This window comes from Bombus vosnesenskii, unplaced genomic scaffold, assembly GCF_011952255.1.
Source record: "Bombus vosnesenskii isolate JDL3184/JDL3185 unplaced genomic scaffold, Bvos_JDL3184-5_v1.1 scf7180000014067, whole genome shotgun sequence".
NCBI classification, from domain to species: Eukaryota; Metazoa; Arthropoda; class Insecta; order Hymenoptera; family Apidae; genus Bombus; species Bombus vosnesenskii.
In genome coordinates, this window is record NW_022883352.1 from 19,054 (window position 1) to 37,961 (window position 18,908).

Here is an 18,908-nt window from a genome sequence, read left to right on the forward strand (position 1 = left end):
TAAAAAATGTAATAGGATTCCTTCTATAACTTTAGATTTTCTTCTATAATTTTCATAATTAATTACAGCGATTTTCCATATGCTTTGCGCGACACACATAACTTATAGAATATAAACTTGTAAAACTTATATAAATATTAAGTATGTTCTGTATCAATTGTAATGCCAGTTTATAACATAACCAAGAAAAGTGTGTCGAAAAAAAAAAGAATGGGAAATACAAATGAACAATGGAAAAAGGTAAGATATCTCTTGTAAATACAACACAACCCCTATACGTAATCTGTTGTTTCAGTGATCGTGCTTTTACATATGAGAATCAGTTACGATTAATTGCAACCCGTTAGAATGAAATAATTACATAACCATACAGAATGATTTATACAGAGACTCGCATCTAAAATCGTCCTGTGTGATGCAAAAAATATTTCTAATTGTTTACTCACAAAATATTGTAAATAAAAGTAGAAGGCAAAATAAAGACTTAAAAACTTAAATACATGGCTTAAGTGCTGCATGGACCATATTAATTAGCAATAAAGTTAGAAAAATTTGCCGAATGGACATATTGTAAGGCACAAATTAAATAAATAAATAAATAAAATATATCTGTAGCGGCATATGAGTTACAGAACGATTCGAATCGAGAGTAACTCATGTTGTTTTGCCTCGGAGTATCAAGCCCGTTAGGTTCCAAGTAATGTAAGAACAAATAAACTCTGGACAAAACAAAGTCGCCGCTACATACAACTGTCAAACGTAAACAAATTCCAATTTTCCGGTTCTCCCCCGACCAGTATAAATAAACGGACGCAACCGAAAAGAATTTAATTATCTAGAGTTACCAACCAGTTATCTATCGAATATTTATTAGCGATCTTATACACTGTATGGGCGTCTTAGCGATTATGGTTTGCATACATATTTATTGAATTATTTTAAATATATTCGACAGTTTCAACAACGAGCAATCTCGTGTAATACATTTCACGATCAAACATTCTCTACAAAAGTCCTCTACAACAATATTTTTAAAGTGCGATCGACAATACATATAAAAGAAATGACAAAAGCAAGAAGGAATCGTTTACTAAACGTTTCCCGAAATTAGAAGAGAAGAAGAAAAAATTGGAAAAAATTAGGAATACCTTAAAATTAGGAAACCACAGAACAAACAGAAATTAGTTTTATCCATCGAACTCACCTATACCCGAACGCGATCTAGGGCTGCATTGCCAATAGTTTAGGATAACGATATTTATCCTCGTTTTATAAACTACATAGAGAGTTAAGACCAGAATTTTCATAATAAATATATAACTAAATAAAATCGAATAAATTACCAGTTACGAGACATTGAAATTATTTATTTATTCTTAGAAAACTTTAATCCTTCTCGCGCTAGTACTCTCCTGCTCATAGCTGCTAAGCTGAAACGTAGAGTTTATTTACCAATCGCATTAATACGCTAGTTAACGCCACTCCTACGGTCATATTAACGAATTAGAATATCAAGAATATGACAGTTTGAAAATTCAAAATAGAGTTGCGCTTTAGGAAGGTGCGACAAGTTTTAAATCTATTCTGGTGGCAGCAACTACCGTTTTGATTCAAGCGTTAATTTAAGGAAGCTAGGATCCGAAATCGAGAATATTAAGTAACGGTAACGGAAACGCTTAACCGAAACATTAAGCAAAAAAGATGAAAATACGTGTATTTTCAGGAAATGGCCTTTTTCCTGCTAGTGAATTCGAATATTTATCTAATGAGCAAAATTTATCTAATTGTGATAATGGTGAACGAGACGAAAATTAAAAGAAAAAGATTGTTACAGGAAAGCTCTGCTGAATGATTTTCCACTTTATGAGATCAACGGTTCATCGATCAATGTTTTTCAAAACTCATTGTACAGGAGCATTATGTGTATTTTATGTTTTTTCTTTATTATAACCATTTTTAAACTTCATGATTTACGGTATACTTCAATTTTAGAGTTGACAGCTATATTTTACAAAAAGATTAAACAGAGATTTACTTCGTTTACAGATTTACAAAAAATTCTGTACGAAGATCCGGGCTGTACCAATATTCCTGTTTGGCACTGTATTAGCATGAACGAACAGTCTAACTTTGAGTCGACTTGACACAAATCGAACGACTAGCACAAAGAACTAGCGACTGCTTATTTTCCATAGCTCGGAATACAGTTACGGGCATTAGGACAAAATTGTTACCGGAGAAAATACAAAAGTTATGTAGTTCAATACGACAAAATTTCTACCGGTTTTCTACATGTTATGTATATAGATACCAAAAATGTAATAAAAATAAGAAGCGACGTAAAATAAGAAGATTAAATATATTCGTATTCATGACTTACCCTTTTATGTAGAATAACTTCCTGTCTGGTTACTGCATTACCCTATCTATTATTCAACAAATTTTTAGGTTACAATCATTTACACAAAGCTAATACGCGTACGAATATCTTTTCATTTTATAAACGTTTATGTATAAAATATCTATCCACGTTAAATCAATCTCTTTTTATAGAAACTTAATAAGTTAATTTTCTAGATCGAAAAATTAAGACTTTCAGTAAATTCTTGTACATCGCGCACTCTACTGCGTTCCGGATACGAATGACGAATGAACGTTATCGAACTCTACGATGATCGCTTATATAGTGACGACGACGGATTAGTACTGCTGAGTAATTGGCTACGCTTCGGGTCTAGAGGCGGTACCTGTACGCGTAAAAATCATTTCGTGGCATGCTCTCTTCCCCCACACTGCTACGTCCGCCGTTCCCGCAACCCCACAGGAACTAAAAGTAAGCTACCGATCTATCCTGTTTTGCGATTAAGTTTTCAGGACAGGAAAAAAGAGAAAAGACAATATCGCATAAAAGTATCGCTTTTGAGCAGCTTAAATTAAATTACAAACTGTAATGTTAAAAATGTAAACCCAACACAAAATATGGTATGGCTACGCCGTACCGTTGCGTAAAGGTACTTTTGTTAAAACCACTATCAAACAGAAATTCATTGTTTATTGCGAATACACATATGCAATTTATATTTTTCTTAGGCAATAAACATTATATATATGTAAATTCTATAGAACTTAGAACACCAACCGACGGTCTGACGTTACCTGTGTTTACTGGGAGTCGGTCGAACGATATGAATAGAGGAGGACGGGGACTTGGGATAGAAAATAAAACAGGACTTGGAGAAGCGAAGATTGAACAAAGAAAAAAGTAAGTTAAGAGCCAGAAGGAGAAAGAGAAGACTTAGACAATCGATTCTTGAGTTTTCACAAATCGATCGCCTGATTTCCAAAAATATTACAACATTACATATATATATATATGTCGGGTTTACATTAGAATTAGGGTTAGAGGCGTGAAACGAATCTTCGTTTGGGTTACACGTTGTCGTTATGCAATAGAGAAGACATTGACTAGTGCAAATACGATTATTATAGAACCGGACAAGTAACCGTGGTAGTTAGGTACTCGAGAAACTAATGACAATGATCCTAGGTTCAATAACGAATCCGCGGTCGGCGGAATGATAGATGAACGTGCTCACAAAATCTAAGTCGGACGCGTAATATTCACTGGTCGTAAAGGGTTACTCTTTTCATCGATGAGATCGCGAGCGAGAATGCCTTTCCCGTCCCGATGATGCCACAGAGGAAAACTATATTGGGGTGTGTCTAAGGACACGAGATCATCGGATTCGTCGAGAAAAGCCTTCGTTCAGAAAGTAAGGAAAATTGGCGTTGCTGCTAATTGGTCAATCTCCATATCGGTGGTTAGAAAAAGATGCTAGCCGCCCTCGAGGGAAAGTTGCTAGTGGGAGACGCCGCTCGTTGAAAAATAGGTCTCCCCTATTTTCCCGTAGTTGGGACAAAGACTGTGTGTGTGTTGACTTTAGTTGATTTAGTTGACTAAATCTTAAGATTTATAACGGGCCCTCGAGCTAGCTGAACATGTACTGCGGAGACGCATCGACATCTGGCAATCATCTTACTCGAAGAATGGGGTCTGCGTGTAGCGAGCCACGGGACAGAAACCGTTGGAATGTTTACTGTCGCGTGTCGCCACGAATATTTCTTTTAAGGAGAGGAATAGAATTACTCCATACCTTTGTTAGACAAAGCGTTCATCCCGTGACCGCGGCTACGTTCGGCGACTGACTGTCGCCTCGAGCCCAAGCTCATTATCACAACTCTCGAACAATTACAATCGGATTGAATAACTACAATTGTTCAATTACAGCTATAGTAGACTCTTGGTTACAATGTTGCGGGGTTATCCAAAATTCCAAAGGCTCCGGTGTTCTTTCATCTCCGACATATATATGTCGGTTTAACATTAGAATTTAAGGCGCGTAACGATTTTTCGTTTGAATTAGCCATCGTTTTACAAAACAGAGATTATATTTACGCGTATATACAAGATTTTACGAAATATTATGAATATTGAGTTTAATGAATAATAAGATTAACAAACAATAGGTTTAGCTAATGATTAGATTAAAGAATAATAAGTTCAACTAATAATGAGATTAACGAATAATAGGTTTTACGAATAATAAGTTTTAACGAATAATGAGTTTACTAAACGCTGTTAACAATGTTCTTGGGTTCAAACGAATCCACGGTCAACGAGATAACATTTTACTATGCGTAGAATAATTTTAAGCACAAAAATACGATAGCTGAGGCACTCGGTAAACTGCTACATGTATCACTTTCCAAGGCGGTCACACGAATGATGATCTGATGAAAATCTTTCTCGCTGTACGACTGCATTTGTTTATTATATGCTCGCTGGAAGCATCGTGAAAGTTCCAAACGCCGTTGCTAGGCAGTTTCTGTCTGGAGTTTGATTCTTAATACAACGTGTGTCCCATTATATCGACATCTCCAAAGTACAATTCTGTGTGATTTCTAGGGAGCACTATACAACCGATTCACACCTTCGTCAGGCAAAACGTTTATCCCATGACCGTGGCTACGTTCGACGACCAGTTGTTACTTCGAACCCACTTTCGCTATCACAAATATCGAGCAATTACAATCAGATTGAATGACAACAATTGCTTAATTACAGCTATGATAAAATCTAGGCTAAAGCATTAGAAGATTTTCCCAAAATTGCAAAGGGAAGGCTTCGGTTTTCCTTTCATATCCGACATATATATGTCGGATCATGATTCGAATTTCGGGCGCGCGACGACTCTTCATGTGGACTAGCCATCGTTTCACAAAGCCGAGATTTTATTTACACGTATATACAGGTCTATCACTAAGCTTAACAAATAATAAGTACAACTAATAATAAGTCTAACAAACACTAAGCCCAATGAATAATACGATCTACGAATAATTAAATGAAATAATACTATTAGCAATGTTTGAGTTCAAACGAATCCACGGTCACCGGGATAACTCCTTACTAAGCGAAACTAACTTAGACACAAATGCGATCGTCGAAAATGCTCGACGTATCACTCTCCAAGGCAATCGCAAGAATGCCAGCCTCGTGGAGATTTTTCTCCCTGTACGATTGCATTTTGTTTTCTATACCCGTTTGGAAGCATCGAGAAGGTTCCAAACGCCGTTGCTAGGCACACTCGTTGGAAGCATCGAGAAAGTTCCAAACGCCGTTGCTAGGCAGTTTCTGCCTGGAGTTTTGATTACTAATACAATGTATGTCCCATTGCATCGGCACCTCCGAGGCAACATCACACGTGGCTCGGCCCGCTCTCGAGGCCGCATGCCGCCACAACCACATTTCTCGGAAAACACATACAACCACTCCAGACCTCCGTTAGATAAAACATCCATCCCGTGACCGTGGCTACGTTCAGCGACCGATTGTCACCTCGAACCCAATCTCGCTTATTACAAATCTTAAGCAATTACAACTATAATAAAATCTAGGCTAAGGTACTAGAGGATGTTCCCAAAATTTCCAAGGAAAGGCTTCGGCTTTCCTTTCATCTCCGACACGGCCATCCTGACTATCACACGTCCTCGGGTCGGTCCTTCGTCAACAAAACAAAAGGAAACAGGATTAGTATCATTGTGATTAGCATTCAAAGTGCCAGTTGCATTCTGCGTGCTTTCAGTCGGGTCGTAATGACATGACGGACCATTCTCGATTTCACACACAAATGGGTCTCATCCTTCGAATCGCACATACTCTCAAAGTTCGTTACATAACCAGCTTCGTAACACGATCGCTGTCAACACTAGACCGCCTCCAGCCTCGTGACATTGTCACTGTCGATACTAGACCGCCTCCAGCCTCGTGACATCGTCGCTGTCGGTACTAGACCAGCTCCAAATCCGTGACATTGTCGCTGTCGGTACTAGACCAGCTCCAACCACGTGACATTATCGCTGTCGGTACTAAACCGGCTCCCAGCTTCGTGACATTGTCGCTGTCGGTACTAAACCGGCTCCCAGCTTCGTGACATCGTCGCTGTCGGTACTAAACCGGCTCCCAGCTTCGTGACATCGTCGCTGTCGGTACTAAACCGGCTCCCAGCTTCGTGACATCGTCACTTCCAGTGCCTGACCGCACTGAACTCCATCCCATGGCCGCACCTGGGCTCATATATTTCTACGATCCTCTGGGATCGGGGTACTCACATCGCCATGGTCACTGTTCTCGTCATCACAACAGACATCCAACTCCGCAGGAATGCAACTATCCGGCATTTTCCTTAACCTGTCATGACTGTACTTGTATGACCTTTTCCCATCCAGTGTTTTCAAGGTATATCGGTCTCCTTCCAGGACCTCCGATATTACAAACGGACCCCTGAATTTTGGATCCAATTTTGTCTGGTTCCTTTCTTCATTTTGGCGTAGTACCAAATCACCGGGATTAAACCTAACTACTTTAGCTTTGGTTTTATCGAATCTCTCTTTGTCATACCTAGCACTAGTTACCATCTCTTTTATTGCCTGTTGTCTTACACTGGAGATATCTATTTCTTTTTCCTCGATGTTATCAGGTAGTAATAAGTCATACGGTCTTGCTGCTCTACCAATCAATAACTCTAAAGGACTCGATTTGGTTACGCGGTTGATGGTGCAATTCAAAGCCAATTGCATCTCCCCGATCGCGTCTTGCCATGAACGCCCGGTCGTTTCTACCGTTGTGAACATATTTTTTAACGTGCTCATAACACGTTCTACTTGCCCATTGGCCCTACTTGCACCGGTCGCGATCAAATGAACTTTGATTTGTTCGCTTGCACAGAATTCTCGAAATTCCCGGACCGTGAAACATCTACCCTGATCTGCTATTATCCGACAGGGACTACCGAACAAAAACACAGCGGACTTAAGTGCCTTGATAACGCTAAGCGAATCCAATTTGCGTGTGTGATGTAAGTGCACGAATTTCGTAAAGGCATCGATCAAGACGACGACATATTCTTTCGAGTCATTCTTGCCACTCAGCTTGCCCGTTATGTCCATGTGCACCGTATGCCACGGTATGCCGGTCTTAGGTATAGGATGCAGTTCAGCCTGTATTTTACCTGAACTAGCCTTCGAAACTCTACAAGCATGGCAGTTCTCGACAAATTTGCGAACATACTTCGCCATTCCCTCGAACCAATAATACTCATAGAGCTTCTCGAGCGTTTTATCCCATCCTAAGTGCATAATTGACTGATGCACATGGTTGATGACGGACCATCTAAAACCTCTCGGAACAATGGGTAAGCAAAGGGTTCTGCCCTTTCGTTGTATCTTACGGTAAAGTGTGCCGGATCGCAGTTCGTAGGTATTCGCGATATCTTCCGCGAGCTCTTCGTTCTGTAATTTATTAACGATTTCGGAGATTTGCGGATCGCGATGTTGTTCCGCTAATAGCCAATCTTCGGAGATCTCGGGCAGATTAATCTCTTTCTCTGCGACCTTGTCTATCATACGGCGATTCAAGTCTACGGGGTTTCGCGAAAAGAAATCTACGTGGGCCATTCGTTTACCCTCTCGATACATGATGTCAAAATCGAATGTTTGCAAATAAGCCCACCATCTATAAACCCGGTCGTTTAAGTTTACTTTGTTGCTGGAGGCTTTCAAAGAATTACAGTCGGTAACTACTAAGAATTTCCGTCCATGTAAGTAGTGTCGGAAATGCTTGACGGCGCTTACTACTGCTAGTGTCTCCAGTTCGTACGAATGATACTTAGATTCCGCGGGACTGGTCCTTTTACTATAATATTCGATGACTCTGTTTTCCTTTTCGACTTTATGCATTAAAATAGCTCCATACCCCTCCGAACTAGCGTCGGTATGTAACTCTATGGGACGATTGGGATCAAATATCATTAACACCGGCGCGTCGGTCAGAACGGAAATTATCTATTGTCTTATCTTTTCGTGCCTGTCCGTCCAAGTTATGTGCTTGTTACTAGAAGTGAATGCGTACAAGGGTTTCATCACTTGTGAAAATTTAGGAATAAATTTTCGGAAGTAAGAGGCCAAACCTATGAACTGCCTAAGCTGTGTGACGGTCGACGGTGCAGGTAAAGAATTCAAAGCTTGTATTTTTGAACGAACTTCTCCGTTACGAATTACATATCCCAAATAAAGTACCGATGTCTTCAGAAAAGAACATTTAGCGAAATTGAAAGAAAATCCGGCGTTTACGAGAGTGTTTAGTACAGTGTGCAACTTTTCTAGAGCTTGATCTATTGAGTCGGCGATTATTAGAACGTCGTCCAAATAAACAACGACATACGAATAAGCGAGGTCGCCTAAGGCCTTGAAAATGGCTCTCTGGAAAACGGCTGGTGCATTTTTCAACCCAAACGGCATCGTCACGTATTCGTATTGACCGTCGGGGGTAACGAACGCAGTATATTCCGTCGAGTTAGGATGAATGGGAATCTGGTGAAATCCGCTAGCCATGTCCAGGCTAATGAAGTATCTCGCACTCTGCAATCTCGCGATTTGGTCAGCAATAAAGGGTAAGGGATACCGATCCGCGACCGTATTTTTATTCAGCGCTCGAAAGTCTACACACAATCTGTCTGAGTCGTCCTTCTTCTTCACGAGTATCATAGGGCTCGCGAACGGCGAATTACTAGGTTTTACGATTTGTGCTTTCATTAATTCGTCTATTCTCTCGCGTACTATTCTTCGCTCTTCCTCGCTAAGCCTGTAAGGGCTTCTCTGCACGGTGACGTTGGGATCAATTAGCCGTATTTCCAACTGACCCGTACTGACGCGAGTACGCGGGAAACCCGTAATGAATGATTCTTTAAATTTTTCGAGAACAGAGATTAATCGATCTTTGTCGTTACCGATCACATCAGTGTCAACCTCGTTAATGTTGACCGCATCTTCCGCGACTTTACCACAAGCGTTAACGATCTTTGTTTTACAAATAACGAGGCTATTTTGCGTGATATTTACGTCGAATCCCTGGCTCAAAATCTCGCGACCAATCATGATGTCGTATTTTAGGTAATCGTCGGCAAGGACATGAAAAACTATCTCCAATGTACGACCGTTAATACAAACAGTGGACAAAATCTGAAGTGTACTCTTAATACAAGTATTCCCGATCCCCCGCATCACTACCACATCGGTTATTCTTTTACCCGAAAATTTCGAGGCTAGGGACTCTTTGATTAACGAACACTCGGCCCCAGAATCAAAGTAAAATGGATACGACTCACCCAGATGGCTTAATCTACCAGCCGGAGCTTCCACTACACAGGAGTCGATCCGGCGTTCGTCAATGGAATCGTAGTTTCTTTTCCGCGATGATGGGCAATTAGGCGCGATATGTCCCTCCTCGTGGCATTTGAAGCAGGTCACCTTCGACGATGCGGCTGGTCGTTTTTCCTTCGGGTTTCGTATATCCTGCTCCTTCCCCGTTTGTATTTGCAGGCGACACTCCGTTCTCCTATGTCCGAGAGCACCACAGCGGTAGCACTTAATCCGAGGAACTGATAGCCTGCTTCGTTTAGCTTCAGGTTCCGTTAGTGCATTTCTTGGCGAAAATGTCGGCTGATCGTTGTAAGGGAGAATCCTCATTTCATCATGAAATTGGTCCTCCGTCCTGATATTATTCGCGAGCGTTAGTCGCCGAAAGCGTCGATCTTGTGAACTCAGTATATAAAGGGCGAGGGCATTGATCACTTCGGGCATCGTTAGATCTTGCAACTTCATCTGCAGCATGGAGCGGAGGCGACTACCGTACGCTCCCGGGGATTCAGTCTCCGACGGTCGTTCCCTGGATATCCTTATTAACGCCGAAGCGGCTGTCTCTCTGCCACCAAAACGCGAAAGAAATTGTTCCTTAAACGTTGGCCAGGTAAGCTTTCCACCGCGCACCATTTGTGAAAGCCAATGCGCAGCAGAACCCCTTAGGGCGCGATTTAGAGCGGAAAGTAACGCACTATCTTGCATCGGGTGGTCTTTCAAAATCAGAGGTCTCTCAGCATGAGAGCACCACGCGGATGGATCGGCGCCCGCGCCTTCGGGGTCAAAACGTGGTAACGTTGCATCCTTAGATTCCGTACTCGGTCTTTGCTCCCCCGGTTTGTGCGCTAGCGTCTGAATTAACTCGCGCATAAGGACCATTTGCTCTTGTAGCACTTTAAACGGTTCTAATCCCACTTCTGATGTCGGATCACGATTCGAATTTTGGGCGCGCGACGACTCTTCATGTGGACTAGCCATCGTTTCACAAAGCCGAGATTTTATTTACACGTATATACAGGTCTATCACTAAGCTTAACAAATAATAAGTACAACTAATAATAAGTCTAACAAACACTAAGCCCAATGAATAATACGATCTACGAATAATTAAATTAAATAATACTATTAGCAATGTTTGAGTTCAAACGAATCCACGGTCACCGGGATAACTCCTTACTAAGCGAAACTAACTTAGACGCAAATGCGATCGTCGAAAATGCTCGATATCACTCTCCAAGGCAATCGCAAGAATGCCAGCCTCGTGGAGATTTTTCTCCCTGTACGATTGCATTTTGTTTTCTATACCCGTTTGGAAGCATCGAGAAGGTTCCAAACGCCGTTGCTAGGCACACTCGTTGGAAGCATCGAGAAAGTTCCAAACGCCGTTGCTAGGCAGTTTCTGCCTGGAGTTTTGATTACTAATACAATGTATGTCCCATTGCATCGGCACCTCCGAGGCAACATCACACGTGGCTCGGCCCGCTCTCGAGGCCGCATGCCGCCACAACCACATTTCTCGGAAAACACATACAACCACTCCAGACCTCCGTTAGATAAAACATCCATCCCGTGACCGTGGCTACGTTCAGCGACCTATTGTCACCTCGAACCCAATCTCGCTTATTACAAATCTTAAGCAATTACAACTATAATAAAATCTAGGCTAAGGTACTAGAGGATGTTCCCAAGATTTCCAAGGAAAGGCTTCGGCTTTCCTTTCATCTCCGACACGGCCATCCTGACTATCACACGTCCTCGGGTGTACCTTCGTCAACAAAACAAAAGGAAACAGGATTAGTATCATTGTGATTGGCATTCAAAGTGCCAGTTGCATTCTGCGTGCTTTCAGTCGGGTCGTAATGACATGACAGACCATTCTCGATTTCACACCCAAATGGGTCTCATCCTTCGAATCGCACATACTCTCAAAGTTCGTTGCATAACCAGCCTCGTAACACAATCGCTGTCAACACTAGACCGCCTCCAGCCTCATGACATTGTCACTGTCGGTACTAGACCAGCTCCAGCTTCGTGACATCGTCGCTGTCGGTACTAGACCAGCTCCAAATCCGTGACATTGTCGCTGTCGGTACTAGATCAGCTCCAACCTCGTGACATTGTCGCTGTCGGTACTAAACCGGCTCCCAGCTTCATGACATCGTCACTTCCAGTGCCTGACCGCACTGAACTCCATCCCATGGCCGCACCTGGGCTCATATAATTCTACGATCCTCTGGGATCGGGGTACGCACATCGCCATGGTCACTGTCCTCGTCATCACAACAGACATCCAACTCCGCAGGAATGCAACTATCCGGCATTTTCCTTAACCTGTCATGACTGTACTTGTATGACCTTTTCCCATCCAGTGTTTTCAAGGTATATCGGTCTCCTTCCAGGACCTCCGATATTACAAACGGACCCCTGAATTTTGGATCCACTTTTGTCTGGTTCCTTTCTTCATTTTGGCGTAGTACCAAATCACCGGGATTAAACCTAACTACTTTAGCTTTGGTTTTATCGAATCTCTCTTTGTCATACCTAGCACTAGTTTCCATCTCTTTTATTGCCTGTTGTCTTACACTGGAGATATCTATTTCTTTTTCCTCGATGTTATCAGGTAGTAATAAGTCATACGGTCTTGCTGCTCTACCAATCAATAACTCTAAAGGACTCGATTTGTTTACGCGGTTGATGGTGCAATTCAAAGCCAATTGCATCTCCCCGATCGCGTCTTGCCATGAACGCCCGGTCGTTTCTACCGTTGTGAACATATTTTTTAACGTGCTCATAACACGTTCTACTTGCCCATTGGCCCTACTCGCACCGGTCGCGATCAAATGAACTTTGATTTGTTTGCTTGCACAGAATTCTTGAAATTCCCGGCCCGTGAAACATCTACCCTGATCTGCTATTACCCGACAGGGACTACCGGACAAAAACACGGCGGACTTAAGTGCCTTGATAACGCTAAGCGAATCCAATTTGCGTGTGTGATGTAAGTGCACGAATTTCGTAAAGGCATCGATCAAGACGACGACATACTCTTTTGAGGCATTCTTGCCACTCAGCTTGCCCGTTATGTCCATGTGCACCGTATGCCACGGTATGCCGGTCTTAGGTATAGGATGCAGTTCAGCCTGTATTTTACCTGAACTAGCCTTCGAAACTCTACAAGCATGGCAGGTCTCGACAAATTTGCGAACGTACTTCGCCATTCCCTCGAACCAATAATACTCATAGAGCTTCTCGAGCGTTTTATCCCATCCTAAGTGCATAATTGACTGATGCACATGGTTGATGACGGACCATCTAAAACCTCTCGGAACAATGGGTAAGCAAAGGGTTCTGCCCTTTCGTTGTATTTTACGGTAAAGTGTACCGGATCGTAGTTCGTAGGTATTCGCGATATCTTCCGCGAGCTCTTCGTTCTGTAATTTATTAACGATTTCGGAGATTTGCGGATCGCGACGTTGTTCCGCTAATAGCCAATCTTCGGAGATCTCGGCCAGATTAATCTCTTTCTCTGCGACCTTGTCTATCGTACGGCGATTCAAGTCCACGGGGTTTCGCGAAAAGAAATCTACGTGGGCCATTCGTTTACCCTCTCGATACATGATGTCAAAATCGAATGTTTGCAAATAAGCCCACCACCTATAAACCCGGTCGTTTAAGTTTACTTTGTTGCTGGAGGCTTTCAAGGAATTACAGTCGGTAACTACTAAGAATTTCCGTCCATGTAAGTAGTGTCGGAAATGCTTGACGGCGCTTACTACTGCTAGTGTCTCCAGTTCGTACGAATGATACCTAGATTCCGCGACTTTACCACAAGCGTTAACGACCTTTGTTTTACAAATAACGAGGCTATTTTGCGTGATATTTACGTCGAATCCCTGGCTCAAAATCTCGCGACCAATCATGATATCGTATTTTAGGTAATCGTCGGCAAGGACATGAAAAACTATCTCCAATGTAAGACCGTTAATACAAACAGTGGACAAAATCTGAAGTGTACTCTTAATACAAGTATTCCCGATCCCTCGCATCACTACCACATCGGTTATTCTTTTACCCGAAAATTTCGACGCTAGGGACTCTTTGATTAAGGAACACTCGGCCCCAGAATCAAAGTAAAATGGATACGACTCACCCAGATGGCTTAATCTACCAGCCGGAGCTTCCACTACACAGGAGTCGATCCGGCGTTCGTCAATGGAATCGTGGTTTCTTTTCCGCGATGATGGGCAATCAGGCGCGATATGTCCCTCCTCGTGGCATTTGAAGCAGGTCACCTTCGACGATGCGGCTGGTCGTTTTTCCTTCGGGTTTCGTATATCCTGCTCCTTCCCCGTTTGTATTTGCAGGCGACACTCCGTTCTCCTATGTCCGAGAGCACCACAGCGGTAGCACTTAATCCGAGGAACTGATAGCCTGCTTCGTTTAGCTTCAGGTTCCGTTAGTGAATTTCTTGGCGGAAATGTCGGCTGATCGTTGTAAGGGAGAATCCTCATTTCATCATGAAATTGGTCCTCCGTCCTGATATTATTCGCGAGCGTTAGTCGCCGAAAGCGTCGATCTTGTGAACTCAGTATATAAAGGGCGAGGGCATTGATCACTTCGGGCATCGTTAGATCCTGCAACTTCATCTGCAGCATGGAGCGGAGGCGACTACCGTACGCTCCCGGGGATTCAGTCTCCGACGGTCGTTCTCTGGATATCCTTAGTAACGCCGAAGCGGCTGTCTCTCTGCCACCAAAACGCGAAAGAAATTGTTCCTTAAACGTTGGCCAGGTAAGCTTTCCACCGCGCACCATTTGTGAAAGCCAATGCGCAGCAGGACCCCTTAGGGCGCGATTTAGAGCGGAAAGTAACGCACTATCTTGCATCGGGTGGTCTTTCAAAATCAAATCAGCATGAGAGCACCACGCGGATGGATCGGCGCCCGCACCTTCGGGGTCAAAACGTGGTAACGTTGCATCCTTAGATTCCGTACTCGGTCTTTGCTCCTCCGGTTTGTGCGCTAGCGTCTGAATTAACTCGCGCATAAGGACCATTTGCTCTTGTAGCACTTTAAACGGTTCTAATCCCACTTCTGATGTCGGATCACGATTCGAATTTTGGGCGCGCGACGACTCTTCATGTGGACTAGCCATCGTTTCACAAAGCCGAGATTTTATTTACACGTATATACAGGTCTATCACTAAGCTTAACAAATAATAAGTACAACTAATAATAAGTCTAACAAACACTAAGCCCAATGAATAATACGATCTACGAATAATTAAATGAAATAATACTATTAGCAATGTTTGAGTTCAAACGAATCCACGGTCACCGGGATAACTCCTTACTAAGCGAAACTAACTTAGACGCAAATGCGATCGTCGAAAATGCTCGATGTATCACTCTCCAAGGCAATCGCAAGAATGCCAGCCTCGTGGAGATTTTTCTCCCTGTACGATTGCATTTTGTTTTCTATACCCGTTTGGAAGCATCGAGAAGGTTCCAAACGCCGTTGCTAGGCACACTCGTTGGAAGCATCGAGAAAGGTCCAAACGCCGTTGCTAGGCAGTTTCTGCCTGGAGTTTTGATTACTAATACAATATATGTCCCATTGTATCGGCACATCCGTGGCAACATCACACGTGGCTCGGCCCGCTCTCGAGGCCGCATGCCGCCACCACCACATTTCTCAGAAAACACATACAACCACTCCAGACCTCCGTTAGATAAAACATCCATCCCGTGACCGTGGCTACGTTCAGCGATCTATTGTCACCCCGAACCCAATCTCGCTTATTACAAATCTTAAGCAATTACAACTATAATAAAATCTAGACTAAGGTACTAGAGGATGTTCCCAAGATTTCCAAGGAAAGGCTTCGGCTTTCCTTTCATCTCCGACACGGCCATCCTGACTATCACACGTCCTCGGGTGTACCTTCGTCAACAAAACAAAAGGAAACAAGGTTAGTATCATTGTGATTAGCATTCAAAGTGCCAGTTGCATTCTGCGTGCTTTCAGTCGGGTCGTAATGATATGACGGACCATTCTCGATTTCACACCCAAATGGGTCTCATCCTTCGAATCGCACATACTCTCAAAGTTCGTTACATAACCAGCTTCGTAACACGATCGCTGTCAACACTAGACCGCCTCCAGCCTCGTGATATTGTCACTGTCGGTACTAGACCAGCTCCAGCTTCGTGACATCGTCGCTTTCGGTACTAGACCAGCTCCAAATCCGTGACATTGTCGCTGTCGGTACTAGACCAGCTCCAACCTCGTGACATTGTCGCTGTCGGTACTAAACCAGCTCCAACCTCGTGACATTGTCGCTGTCGGTACTAAACCGACTCCCAGCTTCGTGACATCGTCACTTCCAGTGCCTGACCGCACTGAACTCCATCCCATGGCCGCACCTGGGCTCATATAATTCTACGATCCTCTGGGATCGGGGTACTCACATCGCCATGGTCACTGTTCTCGTCATCACAACAGACATCCAACTCCGCAGGAATGCAACTATCCGGCATTTTCCTTAACCTGTCATGACTGCACTTGTATGACCTTTTCCCATCCAGTGTTTTCAAGGTATATCGGTCTCCTTCCAGGACCTCCGATATTACAAACGGACCCCTGAATTTTGGATCCAATTTTGTCTGGTTCCTTTCTTCATTTTGGCGTAGTACCAAATCACCGGGATTAAACCTAACTACTTTAGCTTTGGTTTTATCGAATCTCTCTTTGTCATACTTAGCACTAGTTTCCATCTCTTTTATTGCCTGTTGTCTTACACTGGAGATATCTATTTCTTTTTCCTCGATGTTATCAGGTAGTAATAAGTCATACGGTCTTGCTGCTCTACCAATCAATAACTCTAAAGGACTCGATTTGGTTACGCGGTTGATGGTGCACTTCAAAGCCAATTGCATCTCCCCGATCGCGTCTTGCCATGAACGCCCGGTCGTTTCTACCGTTGTGAACATATTTTTTAACGTGCTCATAACACGTTCTACTTGCCCAGTGGCCCTACTTGCACCGGTCGCGATCAAATGAACTTTGATTTGTTTGCTTGCACAGAATTCTTGAAATTCCCGGCCCGTGAAACATCTACCCTGATCTGCTATTATCCGACAGGGACTACCGAACAAAAACACGGCGGACTTAAGTGCCTTGATAACGCTAAGCGAATCCAATTTGCGTGTGTGATGTAAGTGCACGAATTTCGTAAAGGCATCGATCAAGACGACGACATACTCTTTTGAGTCATTCTTGCCACTCAGCTTGCCCGTTATGTCCATGTGCACCGTATGCCACGGTATGCCGGTCTTAGGTATAGGATGCAGTTCAGCCTGTATTTTACCTGAACTAGCCTTCGAAACTCTACAAGCATGGCAGTTCTCGACAAATTTGCGAACGTACTTCGCCATTCCCTCGAACCAATAATACTCATAGAGCTTCTCGAGCGTTTTATCCCATCCTAAGTGCATAATTGACTGATGCACATGGTTGATGACGGACCATCTAAAACCTCTCGGAACAATGGGTAAGCAAAGGGTTCTGCCCTTTCGTTGTATTTTACGGTAAAGTGTACCGGATCGCAGTTCGTAGGTATTCGCGATATCTTCCGCGAGCTCTTCGTTCTGTAATTTATTAACGATTTCGGAGATTTGCGGATCGCGACGTTGTTCCGCTAATAGCCAATCTTCGGAGATCTCGGCCAGATTAATCTCTTTCTCTGCGACCTTGTCTATCGTACGGCGATTCAAGTCTACGGGGTTTCACGAAAAGAAATCTACGTGGGCCATTCGTTTACCCTCTCGATACATGATGTCAAAATCGAATGTTTGCAAATAAGCCCACCACCTATAAACCCGGTCGTTTAAGTTTACTTTGTTGCTGGAGGCTTTCAAGGAATTACAGTCGGTAACTACTAAGAATTTCCGTCCATGTAAGTAGTGTCGGAAATGCTTGACGGCGCTTACTACTGCTAGTGTCTCCAGTTCGTACGAATGATACCTAGATTCCGCGACTTTACCACAAGCGTTAACGACCTTTGTTTTACAAATAACGAGGCTATTTTGCGTGATATTTACGTCGAATCCCTGGCTCAAAATCTCGCGACCAATCATGATATCGTATTTTAGGTAATCGTCGGCAAGGACATGAAAAACTATCTCCAATGTAAGACCGTTAATACAAACAGTGGACAAAATCTGAAGTGTACTCTTAATACAAGTATTCCCGATCCCCCGCATCACTACCACATCGGTTATTCTTTTACCCGAAAATTTCGAGGCTAGGGACTCTTTGATTAACGAACACTCGGCCCCAGAATCAAAGTAAAATGGATACGACTCACCCAGATGGCTTAATCTACCAGCCGGAGCTTCCACTACACAGGAGTCGATCCGGCGTTCGTCAATGGAATCGTGGTTTCTTTTCCGCGATGATGGGCAATCAGGCGCGATATGTCCCTCCTCGTGGCATTTGAAGCAGGTCACCTTCGACGATGCGGCTGGTCGTTTTTCCTTCGGGTTTCGTATATCCTGCTCCTTCCCCGTTTGTATTTGCAGGCGACACTCCGTTCTCCTATGTCCGAGAGCACCACAGCGGTAGCACTTAATCCGAGGAACTGATAGCCTGCTTCGTTTAGCTTCAGGTTCCGTTAGTGAATTTCTTGGCGGAAATGTCGGCTGATCGTTGTAAGGGAGAATCCTCATTTCATCATGAAATTGGTCCTCCGTCCTGATATTATTCGCGAGCGTTAGTCGCCGAAAGCGTCGATCTTGTGAACTCAGTATATAAAGGGCGAGGGCATTGATCACTTCGGGCATCGTTAGATCCTGCAACTTCATGTGCAGCATGGAGCGGAGGCGACTACCGTACGCCCCCGGGGATTCAGTCTCCGACGGTCGTTCTCTGGATATCCTTATTAACGCCGAAGCGGCTGTCTCTCTGCCACCAAAACGCGAAAGAAATTGTTCCTTAAACGTTGGCCAGGTAAGCTTTCCACCGCGCACCGTTTGTGAAAGCCAATGCGCAGCAGGACCCCTTAGGGCGCGATTTAGAGCGGAAAGTAACGCGCTATCTTGCATCGGGTGGTCTTTCAAAATCAAATCAGCATGAGAGCACCACGCGGATGGA

At 43.5% G+C, this 18,908-nt stretch overlaps 1 protein-coding gene across 1 annotated transcript; it reads right to left on the minus strand.

The window, feature by feature from the left end:
- Window positions 1–6,633: 6,633 nt before the first annotated feature.
- LOC117239495 lies at window positions 6,634–14,810 on the minus strand. The gene is made up of 4 exons (XM_033505100.1): window positions 13,583–14,810; window positions 9,023–9,401; window positions 6,898–7,069; window positions 6,634–6,822 (listed from the first exon to the last, which is right to left on the minus strand). Exons 1-4 carry the CDS (start codon window positions 14,808–14,810, stop codon window positions 6,634–6,636), a joined length of 1,968 nt encoding a protein of 655 aa, XP_033360991.1.
- Between the last annotated feature and the right edge of the window lie 4,098 nt (window positions 14,811–18,908).

Excerpts from the sequence above, each read along its gene's own strand:
- LOC117239495 (XM_033505100.1), bottom strand. The coding sequence starts at position 14,810 with ATGGTCCTTATGCGCGAGTTAATTCAGACGCTAGCGCACAAACCGGAG. Across the intron at positions 9,402-13,582 it reads AAAGGTCGTTAACGCTTGTG|GTAAAGTCGCGGAAGATGCG; the intron begins GTAAAGTCGCGG and ends TTAACGCTTGTG. Across the intron at positions 7,070-9,022 it reads AAAAATACGGTCGCGGATCG|AGCAGCAAGACCGTATGACT; the intron begins GTATCCCTTACC and ends ATTGATTGGTAG.